The sequence below is a fragment of the Brachyhypopomus gauderio genome, chromosome 16 (genome assembly GCF_052324685.1).
Source record: "Brachyhypopomus gauderio isolate BG-103 chromosome 16, BGAUD_0.2, whole genome shotgun sequence".
NCBI classification, from domain to species: Eukaryota; Metazoa; Chordata; class Actinopteri; order Gymnotiformes; family Hypopomidae; genus Brachyhypopomus; species Brachyhypopomus gauderio.
In genome coordinates this window covers 2,156,965-2,179,548 of record NC_135226.1, presented here as the reverse complement: position 1 = coordinate 2,179,548, position 22,584 = coordinate 2,156,965, and the positions used below count along the sequence as shown (strand labels likewise).

General features: G+C 44.0%; 4 protein-coding genes across 4 annotated transcripts; 1 reads left to right on the top strand and 3 right to left on the bottom strand.

Moving 5' to 3' along the window:
* Window positions 1-328: 328 nt before the first annotated feature.
* ndufc2 (NADH:ubiquinone oxidoreductase subunit C2) lies at window positions 329-3,207 on the top strand. The gene is made up of 3 exons (XM_076977143.1): window positions 329-565; window positions 2,696-2,839; window positions 3,000-3,207. The coding sequence occupies exons 1-3, from the start codon at window positions 427-429 to the stop codon at window positions 3,047-3,049; spliced, it is 333 nt and encodes a 110-aa protein (XP_076833258.1). The 5' UTR covers window positions 329-426; the 3' UTR covers window positions 3,050-3,207.
* A 1,812-nt stretch (window positions 3,208-5,019) lies between these two features.
* Window positions 5,020-5,626, bottom strand: thrsp (thyroid hormone responsive). Its single transcript, XM_076976798.1, has one exon. The coding sequence runs from the start codon at window positions 5,566-5,568 to the stop codon at window positions 5,152-5,154; it is 417 nt and encodes a 138-aa protein (XP_076832913.1). The 5' UTR covers window positions 5,569-5,626; the 3' UTR covers window positions 5,020-5,151.
* A 2,845-nt stretch (window positions 5,627-8,471) lies between these two features.
* On the bottom strand, window positions 8,472-10,848 carry guca1c (guanylate cyclase activator 1C). Its single transcript, XM_076977247.1, has 4 exons — window positions 10,654-10,848; window positions 10,047-10,196; window positions 8,708-8,795; window positions 8,472-8,608 (listed from the first exon to the last, which is right to left on the bottom strand). Exons 1-4 carry the CDS (start codon window positions 10,846-10,848, stop codon window positions 8,472-8,474), a joined length of 570 nt encoding a protein of 189 aa, XP_076833362.1.
* A 1,873-nt stretch (window positions 10,849-12,721) lies between these two features.
* Window positions 12,722-22,354, bottom strand: c15h3orf52 (chromosome 15 C3orf52 homolog). Its single transcript, XM_076977007.1, has 8 exons — window positions 21,991-22,354; window positions 18,532-18,612; window positions 17,812-17,886; window positions 17,207-17,342; window positions 16,271-16,404; window positions 15,855-15,925; window positions 13,693-13,862; window positions 12,722-13,573 (listed from the first exon to the last, which is right to left on the bottom strand). Exons 1-8 carry the CDS (start codon window positions 22,048-22,050, stop codon window positions 13,563-13,565), a joined length of 738 nt encoding a protein of 245 aa, XP_076833122.1. The 5' UTR covers window positions 22,051-22,354; the 3' UTR covers window positions 12,722-13,562.
* Window positions 22,355-22,584: the final 230 nt, after the last annotated feature.

Genomic DNA, 22,584 nt, shown 5'->3' with positions numbered 1-22,584 from the left:
GCTGCTCCTCCGGTGGAGACCCGAGAAACGAGACACGGGGGGGTTTAACGTGGGGGGGGGGGTGTTTAACTCTTATAGAGACACAAACCCCGTGATTTCGGTTATAACAGAAATTAATTCAATCTACAAGAAACATTAAGAGGTTAAATATGTTGACACACTTTTAGATTAAATGGTCAAAATTTTGTGCTTCAAACAGGGTGGCGAAAATATTGTCTACATAATTTAAGTTGTCTGCAGGACTAAACCTTCGCCTTTAGTCGCCGTTAAATGCGGTAAATATGGTTTGTTTGTGCAGCGCGGAACCTTTGCGGGAGCGCCGAGTGTTCCGGCCGGACGGCTGATGGCGCGGACCGCCCTGCTCGCTGCCCTTGGTGAGCGGAAGCTTGGAGCTGTGGTTGTGTAGACGAGTGGGTCTGACTGAAGATGCGGTTCCTCCCCGACGAGGCGAGGGCTCTCCCCCCTCCGGGCCTTATCAACCGAAACTCGGTCTGGCTCGGCCTGACCGGCTGGGTCGCCGCGCTGCTGGACAACGGCTTCAGGCGGAGGCCTGCGCTGCGCTCCGGTGAGGCGACCCGGCGACCCCGACCAGCGGCTCACGGTTCTGTTTGTGTGGTTCTGTTTGTGTAGCTCACGGTTTTGTTTGTGGTTCTGTTTGTGTAGCTCACGGTTCTGTGTGTGGTTTTGTTTGTGTAGCTCACAGTTCTGTTTGTGTGGTTCTGTTCGTGTAGCTCACGGTTCTGTTTGTGTGGTTCTGTTCGTGTAGCTCACGGTTCTGTGTGTGGTTCTGTTTGTGTAGCTCACGGTTCTGTTTGTGTGGTTCTGTTTGTGTAGCTCACGGTTCTGTTTGTGTGGTTCTGTTTGTGTAGACCAGCGGGTCACGTTTCTGTATGCAGGGTTCCCACGGGTCCTTGAAATCCTTGAAAGTTTGTGAATCTGAAAAAATAAGTTCAAGGCCCTGGAAAGTTTTTGAAAACAGGCATAAAAGACAGCCGTCCTTGAAGGTCCTTGAATATTTTGGGGGGTTTGAAATTTCATATGGATGAAGACCGCAGTCAAGGAATAATAGGGCAAAGTTGGTAGGAAGTCAATATTTACAAAAGATTGCTATGAAAAAGATTGTCATAATGTTTTAAATTTCTCATCCTTTGTTGAAAAATATGATCTGATATGATAGTTATTATAAAGATTTTAAAAAAGTCTGCAAAGTGATTCCTTTAGCATTAATTCAATTAATCAAAAATGTCATTTTATATTCAGAGTTGAATGAATGAGATTCTTTAAAGAAACATCCTAATACAAATTATAAAACCACAATGGCTTGTCAAATGGCCCATAACTTCTAAAGTAATAGAGACTCATTTCAAAATAATAAATAAGATATATCCTGTAGCCATGTTTCTTGAAAGAAGATTTAAACTTGATGTGAATTCATGTGCCTTTTGTAAGTCAGAAGATGAATTCCAGGAGCATTAGTTTTTTCATGTCAATATTCACAAAGTTTTTGCATGGACACTAGAAACTCAATTAATCTCAAACTTAACATTCTTTCTTTTGATACCATTTTACTTTATGCGGAAAACTTAAGTTCGGATTTCTCTGATGCCATAAAAGTAGTCGTACTTTTAGCAAAATACCACATTCACTACAGTAAGTGGAGTGGTTAAAATCCTTATTTTCTCTTTATAATTGAATTAATTAAGAATCATTAAGTAGATTTAAAAACTTGAAAAATGCAAGAATCATCTCACACCAGATTTCTCTAATCTAATCTCATTATATGGCTTTGCTCCTCTGTTTTATGTATGTACTGTGACGGGCAGTGTGAGCAACTAAAAAGGAAGCGATCACGCCAAGTCTCAGGGAAAGAGGATGGTTTAATAGAAAGTGCGCAAACCAAATACCCGTGACATAGATCCAGATTAAGAAAATAATAACCAGCAGTCAACTGGTACAAAGACAAGACATATATAGACGAACAAACGACCCTCAGGTGAGACGGATCATGGGTCCCGCCCACCTGAGGGACGAACATCACGTGACCAAAAACAGGACATCTGCCGCTGTAAACGGAGGCGACCGGCAGGGCCCCCCCCCACAAGGTGACGTACTGTATGTGTATATGCATATGTGTATTATTGTTATTATTATTTGTCTACTGTCAACGTGTCAACGTAAGTTCATTTTAAATTACATTGATTCTACAGGGCCTATGCTGACTTACTTTGCAAAAGTTTGGTCATTCTCCTGTAGAGAAATTTGTTTGTTTGTTCAGCACCGAAAGCTAGTGTTTCCTGTATGTAGTTAACATATGTGTAGCCGCTTTACGTGAATGTCACCTTTTCGTTTAATCAGTGCTTAACGTCATGCACAGAACATTTCAGGATGCATGGCTTGAAATGGCATTCGGTCTTTTGAATTTGCATTGAATTAACATTGTTTTTTGACAACATATTCAGGGGTAACAGTAGGCAAATGGTGCCAGGTGCAGTCCTTGAATTTGAGGAAGTTGGTCCTGGAAAGTCATTGAAAGGTCCTTGAATTTGATGTTAACCGAGGTGTGGGAACCCTGTGTATGTGTGGTTCTGTTTGTGTAGGTCCGCGGCTCACGGTTCTGTTTGTGTGGTTCTGTGTGTGTGGTTCTGTTTGTGTAGACCAGCGGGTCACAGTTCTGTGTGTGGTTCTGTGTGTGTAGGTCTGCACCGACAGGCGCTGCTGGTGTCCGTGTGCTGGTTCATGGGCTATCACCTAACCAAGTATGAGAACTACACCTACGCCCGGTTGGACCGGGACATGAACGAGTATGTGCGTCTACACCCGGACCTGTTTCCACAGAAAGGTACCAGCTTCAGAAAACATGTCTTTGTTTTTCAGATAATTACAAATATAACACGAGATTTTTTTCAGATTTTGTCTTTAATTTCTGTGCTTCTGTCAGTGTGGAGCGAGTGTTTAGTTGAGCTGAAGACTACATGTGTTGCCTTATGTTACTTTTCCAGGAAAGAAAACTTTTGCAGAGATTGTGGAGCCGTTTCACCCTATCCGCTAAGAGGAACCGGTGGTGTCAAACGAGGAGATTGTGTGGAAGTTATGCATGTAGCTTTGAATATCTGCCCAATACATGTTGAAACTTCCCTAAACATACTGTGTACAGATGATTTATTGAACATTGTTTCTAATATTTGATTAAACAACGTAAAACATGAACTGAAGATTCATGATTTCCTTTTTGCCTTTACCTGAGGACAGGTACCACAGACCAAGACCACAGATCATGCACTCTGATGAATTACCACTGTTAGAAGTTAAAGGTTTAGGTCAAGACATCCTGTGACTGTCCAGTAAGGTTCTATCTGGCTTTTTTGTGTTTTCTAGTTTTATGCTACCTTCTTTTAAGTGTAAAAATTAAATAACAAATAATACAAAATTAATAATGTGTGCCATAAAATGCCACCATCCCAAAGAGCTACAGAAAACTCGGGCTCTTCACAGCCATTATGAGCTTCAGTAACTCAACCTGTGAAAGATTTTATTAAATAATAAACAGCAGACCAATCAAATGTGAAATCTTTGGGAAAAGATTTGAGCCACACTGATTAAAAGAGACAGGAGATCAATGTCGTGTAAAGGTGTAAAGAACAACAATGCAGAGAGGAAATGAGATATCAGGAAGAAGGTGGTAACAGCCCATCAGTCTGGAGAAAGCTACCAGATCTCCAAACGATTCCAGCTCCATCAATCCTCTGAAAGACAAATCATTTTACAATTTGCACTCGGCATCACTGCAACTTGGCCCAGACGTGGACAGCCTTCAAAACTTGCAGCAAAAAGCACAACAAAAATAGTTCAGGTAAAGGCCAACCCACACATCACCTCCAGAGAGTTGCAGACCTCTCTGGCAACATTTGTAATAAACATACATGCGTTTACAATTAGGTGAAAATTCAATAGACGTGGCATTCATGAGAGTTGCTAGAAGGAAGCCTCTGCTCTCAAGAAAGAACAAAGTTGCCCGATTAAACTTTGCCAGAGAGCACTTGGACAAACCAGAGACTTTCTGGAAGTCCATTCTCTGGACTGATGAGTCCAACATTTAAATATTTGGCCACAACCACAGGTGCCATGTTTAGTGAAAGGTCAACACTGCATATAAAGAGAAGAACCTCCCAACAGTGAAGTATGGTGGTAGAGATGTGAAGGTCTGGGCCTGCTTCTCAGCCTTCGGGTATGGACGACTCCATATTTTCCAGTTCTAGACCAGAATCTCTTGCTATCAGTCAGGGAGTTGAAGCTGGGATTGGAATGGATTACCAAAACTACCAACTAACGGCTTAAGAGGAAGATTTGCACTCTGAATTGGTCCTGTCAAAGTCTGGACCTCAATTCCATAGAAATGGTGTGGCAAGATTTTGAGCTGGTGGTCCATGTCAGATATCCCTCCAACCTCTATCAACTGGAGGAGTTCTACAAGGAGAAGTGGTCAAAATGCCCAAAAGCAGATGTGACACTCGTTGGTTACAGAAGACGTTTGGTTGAAGTAATGGCTACAGAAACAGGTGCCACGAGCTACTAACTAAGAGAGTTCACATACTTTTGCACTGGGCAGATTTGCAGTTTTTAGAGAGATAAATTACTTTTGTAATATTATTATTAGTAGTATTATTTATGAAAAATATTAATATATTATTTTTTCCCGTGTGTCTTATGTGGGAGGTCTGCTGTACACGGTCATATTTGAATGTTCATTTCATAAGATTTATTTTATTTTATTTTTTAGAAAATTACCATCCCTGGGTGGTTCACACACTTTCAAGCAGCACTGTGTGTGTGTGTGTGTGTGTGTGTGTATATATAGAAGCACTTGCACAGCTGATGAAGGACCTCTGTCAACCCATCCTGATTCTCTGGAAACTTTGTGTACCTGACTACAGTTTTAAATCTTTTTCTTACTCAACAATTCAAGAACCTTATAACTTCGACCGATTTGTATTTTTTAGTTACATTTTTAATATTCAGGGACAAGGGAATACTGTTATGTACGTCAATTGCAATTTTATTACACATGACATTATTTTCAGCTGGTCTGATGTGCTGATGAGCTCTTAGATGTGCTAGGCAGCTGCTCACTTCATAACAAAGTCAAGGCGTGATCTAATATCCAATGCCCACAATATCCAGATATTTATCCGTAAGGTCCTGGGACGTCTTTGTCAGGGTGCTCACGAGGGAGAAGAGACCTCGCAGATGGAAATGGAAGAGAGTCTCCGAGTCCGTATCTGGCAGAGACTCCAGGCTTGTGCGCAGGACCACGTGCTCCTTGGCTTTGCTGTCATCGATGGAGACGAGGCCGCTCTCCACCGCGTTCCTGATGGCCTTCAGCAGGTGGTAGCGCTCGTACAGGTCTCCGCCGCTCTCCGCAGCCTGGCTGTCCACGTCGTCGTCGGAGGGGACGTCTCTCAACAGGCTGGGCAGCAGCACGGTCTGTTCCATGTTGCGCACGGCCAGACTGTAGCGCTTCAGCGTTAGTGCCAGCGAACTCCGGCTGAGCTTGGTCTCCGCACCCTGCATGGTTAGTGGGGCTCGGTGTTGGGAAGGCGGTGGTGTGGGACACCGCTGTGTGCTTAAGTGCTGGTGGGTGGGAGGGGTGTGGGAGATGCCCTGGTGTGGGAGGGGCTACGCTGGAACGACGTGATTCGCCTGGGACACCGTGGCTGCGCCTGGATGAAGTAACCTCCACTTTCACTATTTGATTAAATCCAGCTTACACATTAGTCAATGTCAAGGTCAGGCAGAGACCACTGAGATCTCTGCAGGTCACTGCCCCCAGTGTAATGGTTCAGATCAGGCCATCCTCTGTAGCGAATCATGTACAGTATCCATCCTCTTCAGACACTTTACTTTTTGAAGTTATGGAATGAATGTTATCAAGTAACATAAAATGCAAAATAAGGTTTTTGATGGCAACATTGTTTATTCATTATCATTTTATTTATTGTAGTTTATCCTCACAAAATAGAATAGACTTTTCAGAGTGTTTCAGGAATAAAGAGTGAACAAATGCACCCCATTAACCATATGAATTAGATCTTAAATCACAGCAATGAAATCACAGTGACAAAATCACAGTGACAAAATCACAGCGATCTTTTAATCTCAGCATGACTAGTCTATTAATGAGTGAGGATGTCCTCCTCAGCCATGGGGTCTCAGTAGAAGACTCTTGAATCACTCCACCTGACAGTGCACACACCCCAGCGCTACTGCTGGATAACCAAACGTCACCGTCTCCCCGTATTACTACCATGACAGGTCCAGCATGACTGGCTCAGACACACCCAGAGGCACTAGAAACCTTTATTCTGGAGTTCTGCTCAACGTCAACCACAAACCCCACAGACTCGAACACACGTGGTGTGGACACTCCTCTCTGTCCTGGTGTCCAGGCGGTGGAGTCAACCTTCACAGCCCGTACGGCCGAGACACTGGGTGTCTTCACACGAAGACTTGAGAACCTGCTCTTCACAGAGTCACTACGCACTTACATACACACCTATTAAACCTTGTGCTGTCATCATCATGGACAAGTACATGAATAAATAAGCATTTCATTTTGATTTTTTGATTTTACTGAGACAATCGGACACGTTTTCATATCTGGCCCTCAGATTCAAATACAGCCGTCACATTATGTGCCAAAGGATTTGTAATCACAGATAATTAAATGAAAGGTTAATGTAACTGGTCACGTTGTCATGGCCCCTGACTCAGCTCAGCCTGAACACTCGTTTCCTGCTTTAGAGACCCTGTAATTGTGTAATAGGATTTGAAGCTCATTGCTAATTGCATTAATGGTATAGGGAGGGGGGGGTGTCTAATCCAAGATTCACAGTCATCTTCCTCAGACAGGGTTATGGGAACTCTTATGCAATGACAAACAAGGAAAGGAATTTTTAAAAAGACATATTTAGAGTTTAGAGACATATTCAGAGTGTGTTTCATTTCTTCTGCACTTGCAACTCTATTGTGGAAGACAGACAAAGTCATGGAAGAATGTCAAGGAATATTTACAAAAATGTCACAATAATACTCCCTGGTTCACTGAAACTGTAATGTTGGACTTACAAAATGACCAATGTCCAATAGGGATACCAGTGATGCAATTCTATTTCAGACATCTCGTTGCCTGCACACGTGTACACGATGGCTGAAGGGAACATGATTATGGACCTCAGGGTCCTACACAGACCAGATGGCCCCACACAGGGAGGAGACACTGTGGACCAGACAGTAAACTGTATTACAGATTTGAAGGTGGGATTCAGATTTGGCCAATCCTGTTTGGCGTCCTGGTTACTGTCACTTTACTAAATCTAAAACCAATGTAGGCTTGGGAAGTCTTTAAATGAAGGCTTTCATGTACTATTTATTAAAAATAAGTGATCATTCATATACATTCAGCATATATTAACATTTTTAAACATTTTTAGACGTGTTCACCTGAGTTTTAGGTTTCTCTGCATGCTGTCTCCGATATGTCCCTGTAGTGCAGAATTCTTTCCTCTTCAGTTCCATCTCAGTTTTTGAGATTACATCATTATTGTTACCTGTAGCTGCACTTTTACAGATGTTGTCCTGTTTTCATCTAAAGAGCAGCAGTGCTGTAATCCCCACCCTCCACTGTAGGTTTCCAGAGAGTAAGAACAAAGAGGAGGAACCAGCAAGCAGGGGCCACAGCTCACAACAGTCTGTCCCGTGGTATTGGGAAGACCTGAGTTTGGATCCACACAGACATACAGCAGTGGCCTGGGATTGGTAGATTTAGAATCACTGTTTAGTGTAGTTTAGTTAGAATCACAGCTCAGCTCCCTCAGGATTAATGGAGCAGGTGTTTCCACCATGAGGAGTCTGTCGGCATTATTGGCAGAGTACTGTCCAGTGGTGCTCCTCCTGTCCAGTGGTGTTCCTCATGTCCAGTGGCGTTCCTCTTGTCCAGTGGCGTTCCTCATGTCCAGGGGTCCATGTTCCCAGGGGTGTTCCTCATGTCCTGTGGTGTTCCTCATGTCCAGTGGCGCTCCTTCTGTCCTGTGGTGTTCCTCATGTCCTGTGGCGCTCCTTCTGTCCAGTGGTGTTCCTCCTGTCCAGTTCACCTCTCATCCACCCTCACATATTTACATTTATGGCATTTGGCAGACGCCCTTATCCAGAGTGACTTACATTTTTATCTCTTTTTTTTTTATACAAGTGAGCAATTGTGGGTTAAGGGCGTTGCTCAGGGGCACCTCAGTCATGGCCTCAGGTCTGGGGATCAAACCCACGACCCTCCGGTCACAAGACCAGTTCTCTAACCACCAGGCCATGACTGCCCACATATGGGCTCCAATATTCCTGCCTCCTCCGCCCAGTCTCTCTCCAACACTCTGTTTAGGGTCAAAGTGTGGCGATCGCATGGTGAAGGAGACCCGACTGCTCAGTCAGGCTGTGTCTGGCATCTTCTGCCCTTTGACGATAATCTCCAACACATGAGTTAGATCCATCATCTTGGTGAGCATCTCCATGATGTCAGGGTGCTCTCTAGCACCGGTGATGAACTCTTCCAGGGTCAGCTCACCTAAGACACAAACCACACTCTGAGATACAGTAGCCTGCCATACATGTACCTGAACACCTGGGTTCCTTAGAGCACGTCACATGTAAGGTCACATGATACCTTCATTGTTGACATCAATCCTTTCGTAGATAAGTGTGACAATCTCCTCTGGAGGCACTCCGTAGCTACGGGTGATATCCTGAATGGCCTGTGTAAAAATAACCAACACTGACCCACACTGACCAACACTGCCGCACTCTGACCAACACTGCCCCACACTGACCAACACTGACCAACACGGCCCCACACTGACTAACACTGACCAACACTGCCCCACACTGCCCAACAATGCTCAACAATGCCCAACACTGCCCCACACTGACCAACACTGCCCCACACTGACTAACACTGACTAACACTGCCCCACACTGACTAACACTGCCCCACACTGCTCAACACTGCCCCACACTGACCCACACTGACCCACACTGACCCACACTGACCAACACTGCCCCACACTGAACAACACTGCCCCACACTGACCCACACTGCCCCACACTGCCCCACACTGACCCACACTGCCCCACACTGCCCCACACTGACCCACACTGACCCACACTGCCCCACACTGCCCCACACTGACTAACACTGCCCCACACTGCTCCACACTGACCAACACTGCTCCACACTGACCAACACTGTTCCACACTGACCAACACTGCCCCACACTGACTAACACTGCCTCACACTGACCAACACTGCCCCACACTACCCAACACTGCCCCACACTGACCAACACTGCCCCACACTGACTAACACTGCTCCACACTGACCAACACTGCTCCACACTGACTAACACTGCCCCACACTGACTAACACTGCCTCACACTGACCAACACTGCCCCACACTGACCATCCTGCTCTTCAGGCCACCATGTTGGGTCAGTTTTCTAAAATGAAAAATTACCTAATTGTTTTAGAAATTATTTATTATAATAAAACTATATGATAAATATATGATAACAAAATATCAGTTCTGAGTCATATTTGGTCAAAGGTCAGGTTATAGGAAGCTGCTGTCCTAAACAAGGTCATGAGGCCCCAGATGGTGTCAGGTAGGTGTCAGGGTCAGGGTCAGGGTCAGGGTCAGGGTCAGAATCAGGGCCTTATGGACATCTACTCGCTTGGTTTACTAACCATCTACTAAAACTCAGATATCTGGAAGTGTAAAAATGTACCAGAACACATGATGTGCTAGAAAATGAGAGTGAAGAGATGAACCATGGTGAATTAACCCTAAACCCTAAACCCTAATCCCTAACGCTAACCCGAGATAAGTGTTGTGCAGGATTGATCAGACCTTTCAACCTTCTACAGTATCTACTTCAAAGCCTCAATCAGGACCCCTGTTCTAAACCTCTGTGTAAAACGAATACCTTAAATATCGGCTCCATCTCACCTTAAATATCGTCTCCATCTCATCTTTGTCAATTTTTCCATTTCCATCTTGGTCAAAGAGCTTGAAATACCATTTTAGTTTCTGGTTGATTTCCCCTTTCAGCAGAAGACTTACTGCTGCTATGTATTCAACAAAATCTATAAACCCATCCTGAGGGAAAAAGGAGACATGATATCACATCATATCAAATAGGCACAAGTCAGTTAAACAAATATAGTTAAATACATGAATACAGCATCCTTGTCTGTGAGGGCAACAGCATATGCAAATAACTGCACCATATAGCACCATATAGCACCAAACAAAACACCTTATAGCATCCTACAGCACCCTGTGACATCATACAGCACCCTACAGCACCCTAGGACACCCTACAGCACCCTGTGACATCATACAGCACCCTACAGCACCCTGTGACATCATACAGCTCCCTAAAGTGTGATAATCAAGATTATATTGTGCCTATTTTTGTTTATACCTGTACCACTCCCTGTGCTAAGAACCAGACCCAAACCTGTACTGTACATGTGCAGAGAAGTAGAGTACCAAACACAGGCACTGACGCCATTGTGGAGGGTTTCTTCACGGGTTTGGGTGAAGCTCTTACCCCGTCCATGTCGAATGTGTAGAAGACCTGGTCCACGTAGCTGCTGGCCTCCTCACTCATGCCACGCATCTGCAACATGTTCTTCAGCTCAAACAGGGTGATCAGTCCTGACGGAGACTCCCGCATGAACTTATTGTACCAGTAGTGCATGTCCTCAGCCAGGATGTCATCCAGGCTGGAGCCGTAACCGCCCATCACGCCTGCAGGAGACGCCCTGGAGGAACCGTGCGAGCTCTGGTCCCTCTCCCACCAGTGTAGCAGCGGACAGCCAGGAGACCTGCGGTTCGTGGAGGCTCTGAAGCTCTGGTGGACAGGGAACTTGTAGCTTGTTGGAAAACAGCAAACCTGAGCTTAAGCCGTTAAGCCTTTTGGCAGCTAAAAAGAGAAATGCTAACCCTAACCCTTTAACAAGATGACTGAGGAGATTTTCCAGGAATGGAAGGACATCAAACATCAAATGAGATCAACCTGTTTGGAACCAGACGTCACTCATCTTCTCCTCTGTGGAAGTTTGAATAAATCTCAAGCAGTAATACTCAATGTGATTATGGAGGTTAATGTAGTCATTTTCAGTTATGAAAAGTTATTGTAGGTTGTAAAAAAGTAAAACCTTATCGTTTTATTTCATTACATACTGTAGGGTTGGAAAATGACAGCACTGGAGAAGGCAGCATTTCCTTAAAATAGTTGATTGCCACTATTTTAGCCATCTTGTTTAAAATTTAAATGTCCTGTTAACATCACATTTTATAACAACAAAGTCAAAAAACATTTTGCACAGTATGTGTGTTCAGGCCTGTTGAACAGAAGCTGCATGTGCTTCTCCAACAGGGCTGACCCTGTGGTGACCCTGTGGTGACCCTTTAATGACCTGTTGTGTATAGAACACACGAGCAGTCTCGCCTTTGGTGTGTGAGCTGGACCTAAGTGAATGTGACCAGCTGCACCACCATGCAAGGACACGTCAAGAGAACAAGCTTCAATCTGAACAACAATCCATCAGTCTGGCCTCAGACTATTACCAGCCTCTAAGACAAGTTAATCACACCAGCATTGTTGTGTTCTGAAGAACCACTCCACAATGCACTGCAAATATCTCAATATAGCAATCTAGAAATAAAATAAAGAGGGTCTGGATATAATTGTTATTTTATCTAGAATCTATAACTCATGCAGGGTCTGTTTAAAGGGTTGGTAGCTCCCATGTAGCTGAATCTTTCTGAAAGTTGTGAAATGTTCTGTATAAATGCCAAAACCTTTATGCAATCAGTTATTTCAGATGAGTAATGGTAAAATTCAAGCATAATGAAAACACACTAAAAACAGAGGAACAAATGTTTCTAAATGAGAAACCACATACCTGTGCATGTCTGGATGTGATTTAAATCTCAAATTAACCATGAACTTGATAGTTGTGAGGGAGAATCATGTACCATAATGAATCACTGTCCAAGATATAGAGGCAACTGGTGTTAAAGCACTGTGAGCCGATTTAAAAGGAAAAGCTTAAAGGTTTTTATAAGGTTACTGCCACAACGTCTCAGCTTCAAACTATTTCTGAAGATATAGACAAGTATTTTTTACACAATAAAACAAATTAAGCAGAAGAATAAGTCATAAAAATCAAAAGGTCTGTTCAGCGTTAGTACAGCATGGCACTGTTCACCACAGACGCACCACAGGACACATGCGAGATCATCCACACCACACATTGTACCTTCGTTTTTGTGAATCATTCTTTTGTTGGAAGCAGCGTTCACCAGTTGATCTCATTATGAGAATTGGTAGAACCCATATTTACACTATGTTCACTAAAGGTGGGTTCTCTGGCACAAACAGAACACACACACTGGGGCTTTCATAGTTTCAGCAGCACAAACAAACACAGGATTGAAGCAGCCTCTTCATTCAAGGAGTGACTTCCAAACAACCTAATCAACTAACCTGAAGGGTTTCTGAGCAGATTTGATAGACTGACACCCTAACTACAGAACAGACCATTGAGTCTTGGATCTTTATGTTGGAATGGTTTATAATATATAAGATCATAATATTATGTCAGTATACCATCAACAGTGGCTTTATTCCATACAGGAAACACTGAATGCTGATAGGTTGTGCAAAACATTACGTACTTGGTCCAGCTCTCATTGATACGGCTGGATGAAATATTAGAGATTTTGGATGTATGCTTCTCAAAATTATGTTTAGTTTTAATAGCAGTAGATTTTTAATAGCACTAATTTGACTAATTTGTTTCTAGCAATATTGTGAATGTTAAATGACTATGAACCAGAGTGTAACTACACAGATCCTCCTTGTGGCATACAAATATTTGGGAATATAAATACACACTGTACTGTACAGTACAAATGATTAAATTGTTGTAGAAAAGTTGTACAAAACTATATTTTTAATCACCAACAGATAATAAATTTTAATTGTCATATGTTAAAAAATACATGATTTTTTAATAGTGAAACTATTTACTTGTTTTCATTGTAAGAAGTTATAGTATTATTTATAAAAATTTTATAAATTGAAAAAAAAAAAATGTTAAAAGCCCAAAGGTTCACAATAACAACATCATACACACAGACGTTACAACCGGTTCAAGAACATGCACATCCACACACAAACACCGCTTCTACCAAGAGTGCAGTATTGTTTATGGACACCAGGGGGCAGGAGTGCATTAGCAGGAAAACGACAAAGGGTCCAGTTTAAAATACCATCATCAAATGGCTACTTTCCCACAAGTCCCCAGACCACGATGAAGGAACAACAGATGTCTCCAGAGAAATGCAGACGCCACAAATCGGTGGTAGCAGCAGATGTACGTAGTGGAGTCACACGGTCATTTGTAGCCGCTCCCAGCCGTCACGTCAGCACCGGGCCTGGGGTCAGATTCATTTCCTAACTGGAAGAGAAAGATGATTCTGAATACCACAGATGCACTTTCACTTTCTTTGAAGAAAGAACCGACTTCAGCCTCTAAGGCTGTAGATCCATTTAAATGCCACTATTGCAATGTTTTACCTTGCATGTAAAGGGATAAGGGGTAGATGTAAAGTGGGTCCGTGGAGTCCTGCTCCACCAGCCGCTGGAAAAGAACGCTGTAGACCATCTCTCGACTCAGCGTGTACCGCTCCAGCTGACCGTGTTCCTCAGGCATCAGGAACTGCAGCTGAAACTCCACCATGTCTCTTCTGTGTTCGACACACAACACACAATGTGGAGATGACCAGCATTATACATAAAAACAACCCGGGATTCTGTAGACTGTCAAGTGCCTTTCAAAGTCAGTGGTCTCTTTAAAGAAAGTGAAACTATATCTGTCAAGGGATTTAACACTTTTCCGCAAACCACGAGCTTTTATGGCCAGTGACCCCATGTTCAAACAGAAAACGGTCTTTACACATTTACAAAACAACACTGATCAACATACTCATCAAAACTAGTCACAGCGGCCCACTGGGGTTTTCCGTCTGGGGTTTTCCAAGCGGCCATAGCAACATGCTATGATACCGTAAAACACCAGCCCATGACACACTGTGACACACCACGACCAGTGTTGGGAACGTTACTTTAAAAAAGTAATTAGTTATAGTTACTCACTACTTGTTCAAAAAAGTAACTGAGTTAGTAACTGAATTACTCTATAATAAAAGTAACTCGTTACCAGGGAAAATAACTATTTGCATTACAGTAAAAAAAAAAAAAAAAAAAAGTTATATGCCAATGAATAAGGATTTTTTGAAAAAGCAGTTTTCACAGTCAGTTGAAATTTGATATTTATTGCACATCAACAGACCAGTGCAGGATAAAATCCCAAATCTTTGGGGGGGGGGAACAACAGATATATAATAGTTATAAATAATAATAATAGTTCAGGCCCGTAGCCAGCATTGTGATGGGGGGGATCTTTTTTCCCCAAAAGTGGACTTCATTTGCCTCTCTACTCCAGTGCCCCCTAAATACACGAGCGCACTTCAAACCTTTTAATTTACACATATTTTACTCATTATAAGCATGGTTGCCAACTTTTCAAAATCACTAGGAGTGAGATTTTATGCGGGGGTGGGGGGGGGGGGGGGTGGGGGGGGGGGGGGGTGGGGGGGGGGTGTTATGTCTTATATGTTTCCTCTATGTTGCGTCTAAAGCGATCGATCTCCAGTAGTTGGCGCCAGAGCGAACTAGTAACTCATTGAATCATAGATGTAGATCGGAGATAAATAAACTAGATTTTTTCAGCGTGAAAAATCGGATGTGTGGCGTGTGAAGACAGTCAAATGCGAGTGTCTCACGCTCATTGCGTGAGAGTTGGCAACACTGTTATAAGTTTGTTGTGAGTCTGTTGTTGCTGTCCTTATTTGTTTGTCTGTATATCCACCGGAGATTAACAATTAATTCGTTGAATAGCCTATCTATCTTGAGGGGCATGTGTGTACGGGGGGGGGGGGGGGGGGGGGGGGGGGGGGGATCGAACGAACCCTCCGATCCCCCCTGGCTACGGGCCTGTAGTTATATATATAGTTACACTATATATAAAGTGCATTTACATCTATCAAATTAAATTAAATTCTCTCAACCTGAGACAACTTGTTTGTTCACAACAGAAGTAAACGTAACAATTAAACCTCTATTCTTAATTAAATTAATCAAATACCCAGTCTGGTAGACATTCAGGAACTTCAAGTATTTTCTTAAATAATGTTTATATCGCCACCTTGAAAGTGCAAATTTTTCCTCGGCTTGCTCCTGACTCGCCATTTCTGCCTCTTCTCCGTTTGTGTTGTGTCACTGGTGTGCTTCGGCACGCGTGTAAAAACACTGGCTCGGATTGGCTACCATAACGCTGCCTTAGCCAATCGCTTACTGACTGACACCGAGAACTGTGACCTATTGAGATCTGTTACTCCTCACTAGCCTGAGCAGCGGTCCGCTCGCATTACTGTTAGTATATCAATATATAGTAACGCACCGCTTTTAATGACCAGTAACATCAACGGCGTTGTAATGACAGGAAAAGTAATTAATTATATTATGCCGTTACTGACAAAATGACATCGTTATTTTTAACGGCGTTATTCGCAACACTGACCACGACACAGCAGGACAATGTTTTTTTTATTATTATTTTAATCCAAGCAAAGCTGCTGTAACAGTCTAAACGTGTTTAAGGGAAGAGAGGGTGTTACCTCAGCAGTGTTAATTCTGCACTGGAGAAGTATCGCGTCAAAGCAAAGGAGGAGTTGTAGACGTCAACCACCTGGAAATGGAGACAAAATTAAAGACAAACATCAGCGTTCCACAGCAGCAAACGTGCAGCAACTCTCCCATACTACACTTCCTGTTGTGACCACTACGTGACCCGCACACCTCAGGTCTGACACCTGGGAATACTGCTGTGTAGTATAGTACGAGTACACAAATCTACCGGATTGCACACACGAGAGAGACGCAAACAGACATGCTTTACTATTACTAATCAGAAACAGGATGGGTACAGTCAGCATACGGCACAAATAAACGCTGGAGGAACGTGTCAGTATACACATACGCCATGCATATCCTCTCTGTGCTGCTACACACGTGAGTCACGTGAGACACACACCTTCCGCTCAAGAAGCCTGATCGCCTCCTCTTCCGGCATGGAGGTCAGGTTGGAAATGTTAAAATTCCCAGAAAAGAAACGTGGCACCATGAAAGTTGAACGATCATACGTCTCATCCTCATCCTCATGGTGAACTGGGTCAACAAGACACACAGGTGTGCAGTTAGACACCGTCAGACACACAGGTGTGCAGTTAGACACCGTCAGACACACAGGTATGCAGTTAGACACGTCATACACACAGATAAAATATAAATATTAATGATAATGATGATGATGATGATAATAATATGAATAAAGGTGGAAATATATATCTAATAATAATAATAATAATAAGAAGAAGAAGAAGAAGAAGACAGCATTTTGTTTTGTTCTGAATGATTAGAACAACAAACAGAGACGTAATATTGGACCACAGTTTGGGAAAGAGAAGAGACTCTCCCACAATCACACTCTTCAGAACTGGCTGCATTCTGTCTCCGCTATGGCCCTACTCACCAGCTTCGGTCATCTGACTCTGGTCTCTTAGTTGTTCCCAGAACCCTAGTTGAACCCTAACCCTAACCCTAGATCTTTTAGTGTGGTGGCTCTGACCCTCTGGAACTTTCTTCCCCTCTCCCTCCGTCTCTTACCATCCCTCAACACATTCAAGGCTCAACTAAAGACCCATCTATTCTCGCAACTTCCTCAACTTAGGTCTGTTCTATGGTATTTCTCTTTTCTTTCTATTTTTGTTGTTATTTTTGTCTGTTTTGTTCTTTTTTGTATTTCTCTGTAAAGTGTCCTTGGGTACTTTGAAAGGTGCTATATAAGTGGAAATTATAATAATTATTATTCATTAACTTTGATAGATGTTTTTGGTAGTATCTCATGGAAGCTCCATCACAACCACAACCTTCGAGAAGCTAATGAACCGTGTGGGACGCAGGACGATACCTTTGCACAAAGAGACAGACAGGACGATGACAATGACGACGATGATCAGGACCGCAACAATGAGCATCCACAGTTTCAGATGACACACCACGTCCTTACCGAGCTCCTTCTTCATTCTGGAGAATTCTCTGCGAAGCTGCATTAAAGGCATTATGAGAACTGAACAGTCTAGACACAGCAAAATATCACACAGGCACTAGAACGCTCACTATGAGGGGAAGATGTTGCATGTGACAGCGTGCAACATGCATGCCCCGTCCTGCCCAACCCACCCGTCTTTTCAGGACTGTCTTGAGGATCTTTTGGTTGTAGACAGATAAAGGTTGAAGACCGCGGTGTATGGCTGTTAGCGGTGTACGGCTGTTAGCGGTGTACGGCTATTTGTTAGGGAATAAAGGTTTACTACTTTATCACATTATTTCACTTAATTACAATTTGTTTGTTTTTCTTTTCATTCTTCTAAAAGTTATGCCATTTTTTTATTATTATTTTATTTTGTTTGTTTTCTTGTATTTATTCTTTAATAATTTAGTTGCATGTATGTATGAAAGGTGCTACACAAATAAAGATTATTATTATTAATTATTATTATTATTATTCTGTACCCCAGACTGCTGCAGCTCTGCATCATCACTGTTAGAGTCATTCTCATCACAGTTCTCCCGTCCACCTCCATCCACCTGAGGACACACACACACACACACACACACACACACACACACACAGATCTCGTTCCATACTGAATGCCAGACAATATATGGAGTGAGACCACCCCAGGATGTCTGAATTACTGAGTAACAGAAGTTTCATGCATGAAGATATCATCACGCAAAGTTAACAGCTCAGAACTGTTATACTATTGTACTGAAGTCACACTTCTATAGCGCCTCGACAATTAACACAGCCAGATTTATCTGTCTGTTTTTTTTTTTTACTGTGAACAGTAATGGGGTCGTCATGGTGGTTGGGGCACTGGTCTTGTGACCAGAGGGTTGTGGGACTGCTCCCCAGGCACCTGTGTGTGTGTGTGTGTGTGTGTGTGTGTGTGTGTGTGTGTGTGTGTTCTCACTGCACAGATGGTAAATGTGGAAGACAAATTCCAGTTGGGGTGAAAATCACAATTGGCCACTTTTGAAAACGTTACTGAAAAACAAACTGGAGATGTTGGAGGATCTGATGCTGTATCCTCACTGACATGAAGACACGGAGACTCTGCAGAGCAGCTGCGTCGTGACGTACAGCATGAACTAAACGTATGACGTCACAGCAACATCAATATTAAACAGGGACAATGGGTGGAGAAAGAAAGACAGAGACTACTACACCTGCACATCTTGGAGAAAAGAGCCGTTCTCCGTCTCTCTTGGTGTGCTGTGATCTGAACAGGTTCCATTTTCTGGGGTCACCTGGAAACATGAGGAAGATACCATGAGGGAGGAGGACGGGGGACACGTGTGTGATGGTTTAGTCCACTGTTGTGTGTGCTGATGGCACCACCATCGAGGGACTGATAACGGACAATGAGTCAGCCCACAGGGAGGAAGTCCAGCATCTGACTGTATGGTGCAATGACAATAACCTGAATCTGAACCCCAGAAGAACCAAGGAACTGTGGATTTCAGAAGATCCACACGCACCGAGACCACGGCTCTCTACATCAATGGAGAGGTTACCCTCTCCCTCAACACTTGTGGTGAAGAACCAGGACAGAACCAGGACAGAACCAGGACAGAAAGTCTCCTGACCTACTGCTGCATGAGGCGGTTCACCAGACGTGCAGAAACGTACAGGAGGGACGTGCAGCGTGGTGAGAGTGTCAGAGTGACTGGAGCCTCACTACCCCTCCTCACTACCCCTCCTCACTGCCCCTCCTCACTGCCCCTCCTCACTGCCCCTCCTCACTGCCCCTCCTCACTGCCCCTCCTCACTGCCCCTCCTCACTACCCCTCCTCACTACCCCTCCTCACTGACATTTACTCCAGCCGTCTCCAAAAACAGCCATTTGCATAGCAAACGACACCACTCACCCTGGACTCTCCGTTTTCCCCTCAACCCTCCAACAAAAGGTTCAGACAACTGAAGTCAACCACCAACAGACTGAAATACAGCTTCTTCCCCCAGGCTGTGAAAGCCACCACACCCCACACCCCCTCCAACACACACACACACACACACACACACCCCTTACCCCCCCCACACACACATCACTCTTACACATACACACACACCCCTCATCCCCCCACCCCCCCCCCAACACACACACACACACACACCCCTTACCCCCCCACACACACACACATCACTCTTACACATACACACACACCCCTCATCCCCCCACCCCTCCTACACACCCACACACACACACACACACACACACACACACACACACACACACACACACAATAATCCATCTCAATGAGTAATAACCTTGTTGCACATATCACTTTAAGTTATCGTGTAGCCCATATGTATGTATGTATGCATCTTCATATTGTCTCATATTGTAAATATTCCTCATGTATTTTGAAGTACAATTTACTGTCTTGTTTTGCACATGTGCAGTTTTTTTTCCTAATTGCTGCCTTAGTGAGGAAAAGCTGAACTGCAGATTTGAACTCACAAAAGACAATCAGCAGACTGACTCCCCCACCTCCACCCCCATCACCCAACACTGACTCCCCCCACCTCCACCCCCATCACCCAACACTGACTCCCCCACCTCCACCCCCATCACCCCCTTCCCCCCCACACTGATTCCCCCACCTCCACCTCCATCACCCCCTTCCCCCAACACTGACTCCCCCACCTACACCCCCTGCAGGACATCCATAGACTCTTCAGCAGACAGAAGGTCTGTTGCTGTGAGCAACTAGCACCAGTCTTCACCAGCATCTTCAACAGACCACTGGAGCTCCGTTGTGTTCCAGCCTGCTTCAAGACCTCCACCATCATCCCAGTCCCCAAGAAACCCACCGTCACTGGACTTAATGATTACAGACCTGTCGCCCTGACATCTGTAGTCATGAAGGTCTTTGAACGCCTGGTCTTAGCCCACCTAAAGACTATTACAGACTCCCTGATGGACCTCCTGCATTCTGCATAAGAACAAACAGGTCTGTCGATGACATGGTCAACTTGACTCTTCAGTTCATACTACAATAGTTTGTGGACTTCAGCTTGGCTTTCAACTCCGTTGTGCAAGGTTGTGTTCTATTACCCCTTCTGCCTCTACACCAATGTCATGTCTCCAAGGAACCCGCTGTAGAGCTCCTCAAATTTGTGGACAATTCCACTCTGTTGGGCCTCATTGCCAACGGGGACGGGTCTGCTCGGGCAACACGGTGGCTTGGTGGTTAGCACGTTTGCCTCTCAGCACTGGGGTCTTGGGTTCAAGTCCCTATCTGAGTAGAGTTTCCATGTTCTCCCTGTGTCTGCATGGGTTTCCTCCCACAGTCCAAAAACATGGTGGTTAGGTAAAATTGGCAGTCCCTGACAAATTCTCCCTGAGTGTGTCTGTGTCTCTTCATGTTCAGTAAAAGCAGTTGTCTGAGTGTGTGTGCATGAATGTGTGTGCGCTTGTATGTCCAGTGGTGGATGGTGCTCTGTCACTAGGGTCTGTCCTCTCTCTCCCCTTCCTGCACCCCATTCAGTCCCCCAGGGGGTTGTGGATCCTGGTAGAGAGTACGCTGTCCGCAATTGGCTGCCGGTGTGTGATTGGTTGTGTAAGTCTTGTACCTGTGTTAAAGTTGTAAAGGTGCTATATAAATTGAACATTTATTCATTCATGCTTACAGGAAGGAGGTCCAGCAGCTGGTGTCCTGGGGCAGCAACAACCACCTGCTGCTAAACACAGAAGACTGTGGAGACCCACCTAGAGACGTAATCACCCCCATATCAACTTAACTGGTAGGAGACTCAGGACCATCAAAACCAGCACGACACGCCACGCCTACAGTTTCTGTCCCAGAGTTGTAGAGTTACCCAACAACAGTGGACACCTCCTACTGTAAACTTCAAACCAACCTAGAACTGGTCTGAACCGGACTGTACAGTACTGTACAGTACGTTGACCACTTGGAATTTGCACAACTGTACAGATGTTCTATTCTGTACATGTTAACATTATCTACAACTTTCTTTAGACAATATTTTGAACATGAACCTACCTCGTGATATTTCTTTGGATACAATTATATTCAAATGTGCACAGTACAGTTTTATTGACCCGTTAGCTGCTCCAGCTTTTCATCACTTATTACTTTAGTACTTTTTAAACTTTATATTCTTATTATATTTATTGTTTATTTACTTTCTCTCCGTGTAATACTTGTCAATAGTCTGTATAATTGTTACAAGTCATACACGTGTTGCTCTCACCAAGCGAAACTCCTTGTATGTGTAACATGGCAAAGAGGTTCTGGTTCTGATGAGGGAGCAGGGTGGGCAGCCTACATGTTCTGGACAATGTTCAGACAAGTCTAATCCGTGTCGAGTGAGTAAATATTTTAAGTAATTGAGGACCAAATTTAACAATGTGCTACTGAAACGCGGATATAAACAGAACACTAATCATAAAAACACATTTTATGACCGCAGAAGGAAACTTAATTCCGTCTCAAACCAGAAGCACAAACCCAATCGGAACACCCAGGCACAGACCGAGTCTGAACTTGCCCAGACGCAGAAACCCTACATGTCCATATCCGTCCTGCAGTGCATGAAGGTCTAAAGCGTAGGCTAATGAGGATGTCCTACTGGACTCCTGGAGCCCCTCGGACACTTACCGTGTCGTTCTGTCCCACCGCCCGATAATCACCGGCTGGACGCAGTTGTTGGAGCTCCATGTCCACGGTGTCAAACTGCTCATTTACCTACGAACCTGGACCTTCTTACCCGGAAATACGCGCATGTTTCTAATCACAGTCTTGTTCGCCGAACTTTTCTTCCACTGTCTTACTGGTTCGTAAGTCAAATAAATCCTCAACTAAATGTAGATAGACAAGCTAGAGTGAGTCGAAGCTCGTTCGCATTATTAGGGCCGGTTCTTGGACAGGTGGGGTCTCCGGTTCGGGTTAATGGAACCAAGTTTCTCTTCCACGAGCCAAATGTGGGCGTGGCTAACATGCCGCGCGAGCGGAGAATGCAGGTAGGCAGGTAGGAGGAATGTGGGTCGTGACAGGTAGCTTACTCATCTACCTGTAAATGAGCTAAATCTCCTTAGAAAATAACGTCAGCCTTCATAATGACCATATTTCAATGTCTCAAGATTAAGATTTAATATTTATTCCAAAAGAAAACAGTTGTTTGTGTTATGAGTGGAACTGGAAATGGTGGAGAAAAAGTGTTTATTTCACACCAGTCGGTTGCTGCTACTGGTG

Coding starts and splice junctions, on each gene's coding strand:
- ndufc2 (XM_076977143.1), top strand. CDS start 427: ATGCGGTTCCTCCCCGACGAGGCGAGGGCTCTCCCCCCTCCGGGCCTT. Junction 566..2,695: donor GAGGCCTGCGCTGCGCTCCG/GTGAGGCGACCC, acceptor CTGTGTGTGTAG/GTCTGCACCGACAGGCGCTG. Junction 2,840..2,999: donor GGACCTGTTTCCACAGAAAG/GTACCAGCTTCA, acceptor TTACTTTTCCAG/GAAAGAAAACTTTTGCAGAG.
- thrsp (XM_076976798.1), bottom strand. CDS start 5,568: ATGCAGGGTGCGGAGACCAAGCTCAGCCGGAGTTCGCTGGCACTAACG.
- guca1c (XM_076977247.1), bottom strand. CDS start 10,848: ATGGGCGGTTACGGCTCCAGCCTGGATGACATCCTGGCTGAGGACATG. Junction 10,197..10,653: donor ACACATTCGACATGGACGGG/GTAAGAGCTTCA, acceptor TTTTTCCCTCAG/GATGGGTTTATAGATTTTGT. Junction 8,609..8,707: donor GATTGATGTCAACAATGAAG/GTATCATGTGAC, acceptor TTTGTGTCTTAG/GTGAGCTGACCCTGGAAGAG.
- c15h3orf52 (XM_076977007.1), bottom strand. CDS start 22,050: ATGGAGCTCCAACAACTGCGTCCAGCCGGTGATTATCGGGCGGTGGGA. Junction 15,926..16,270: donor TCAGGCTTCTTGAGCGGAAG/GTGTGTGTCTCA, acceptor CTCCATTTCCAG/GTGGTTGACGTCTACAACTC. Junction 13,863..15,854: donor GCAGAATTAACACTGCTGAG/GTAACACCCTCT, acceptor TGTCGAACACAG/AAGAGACATGGTGGAGTTTC.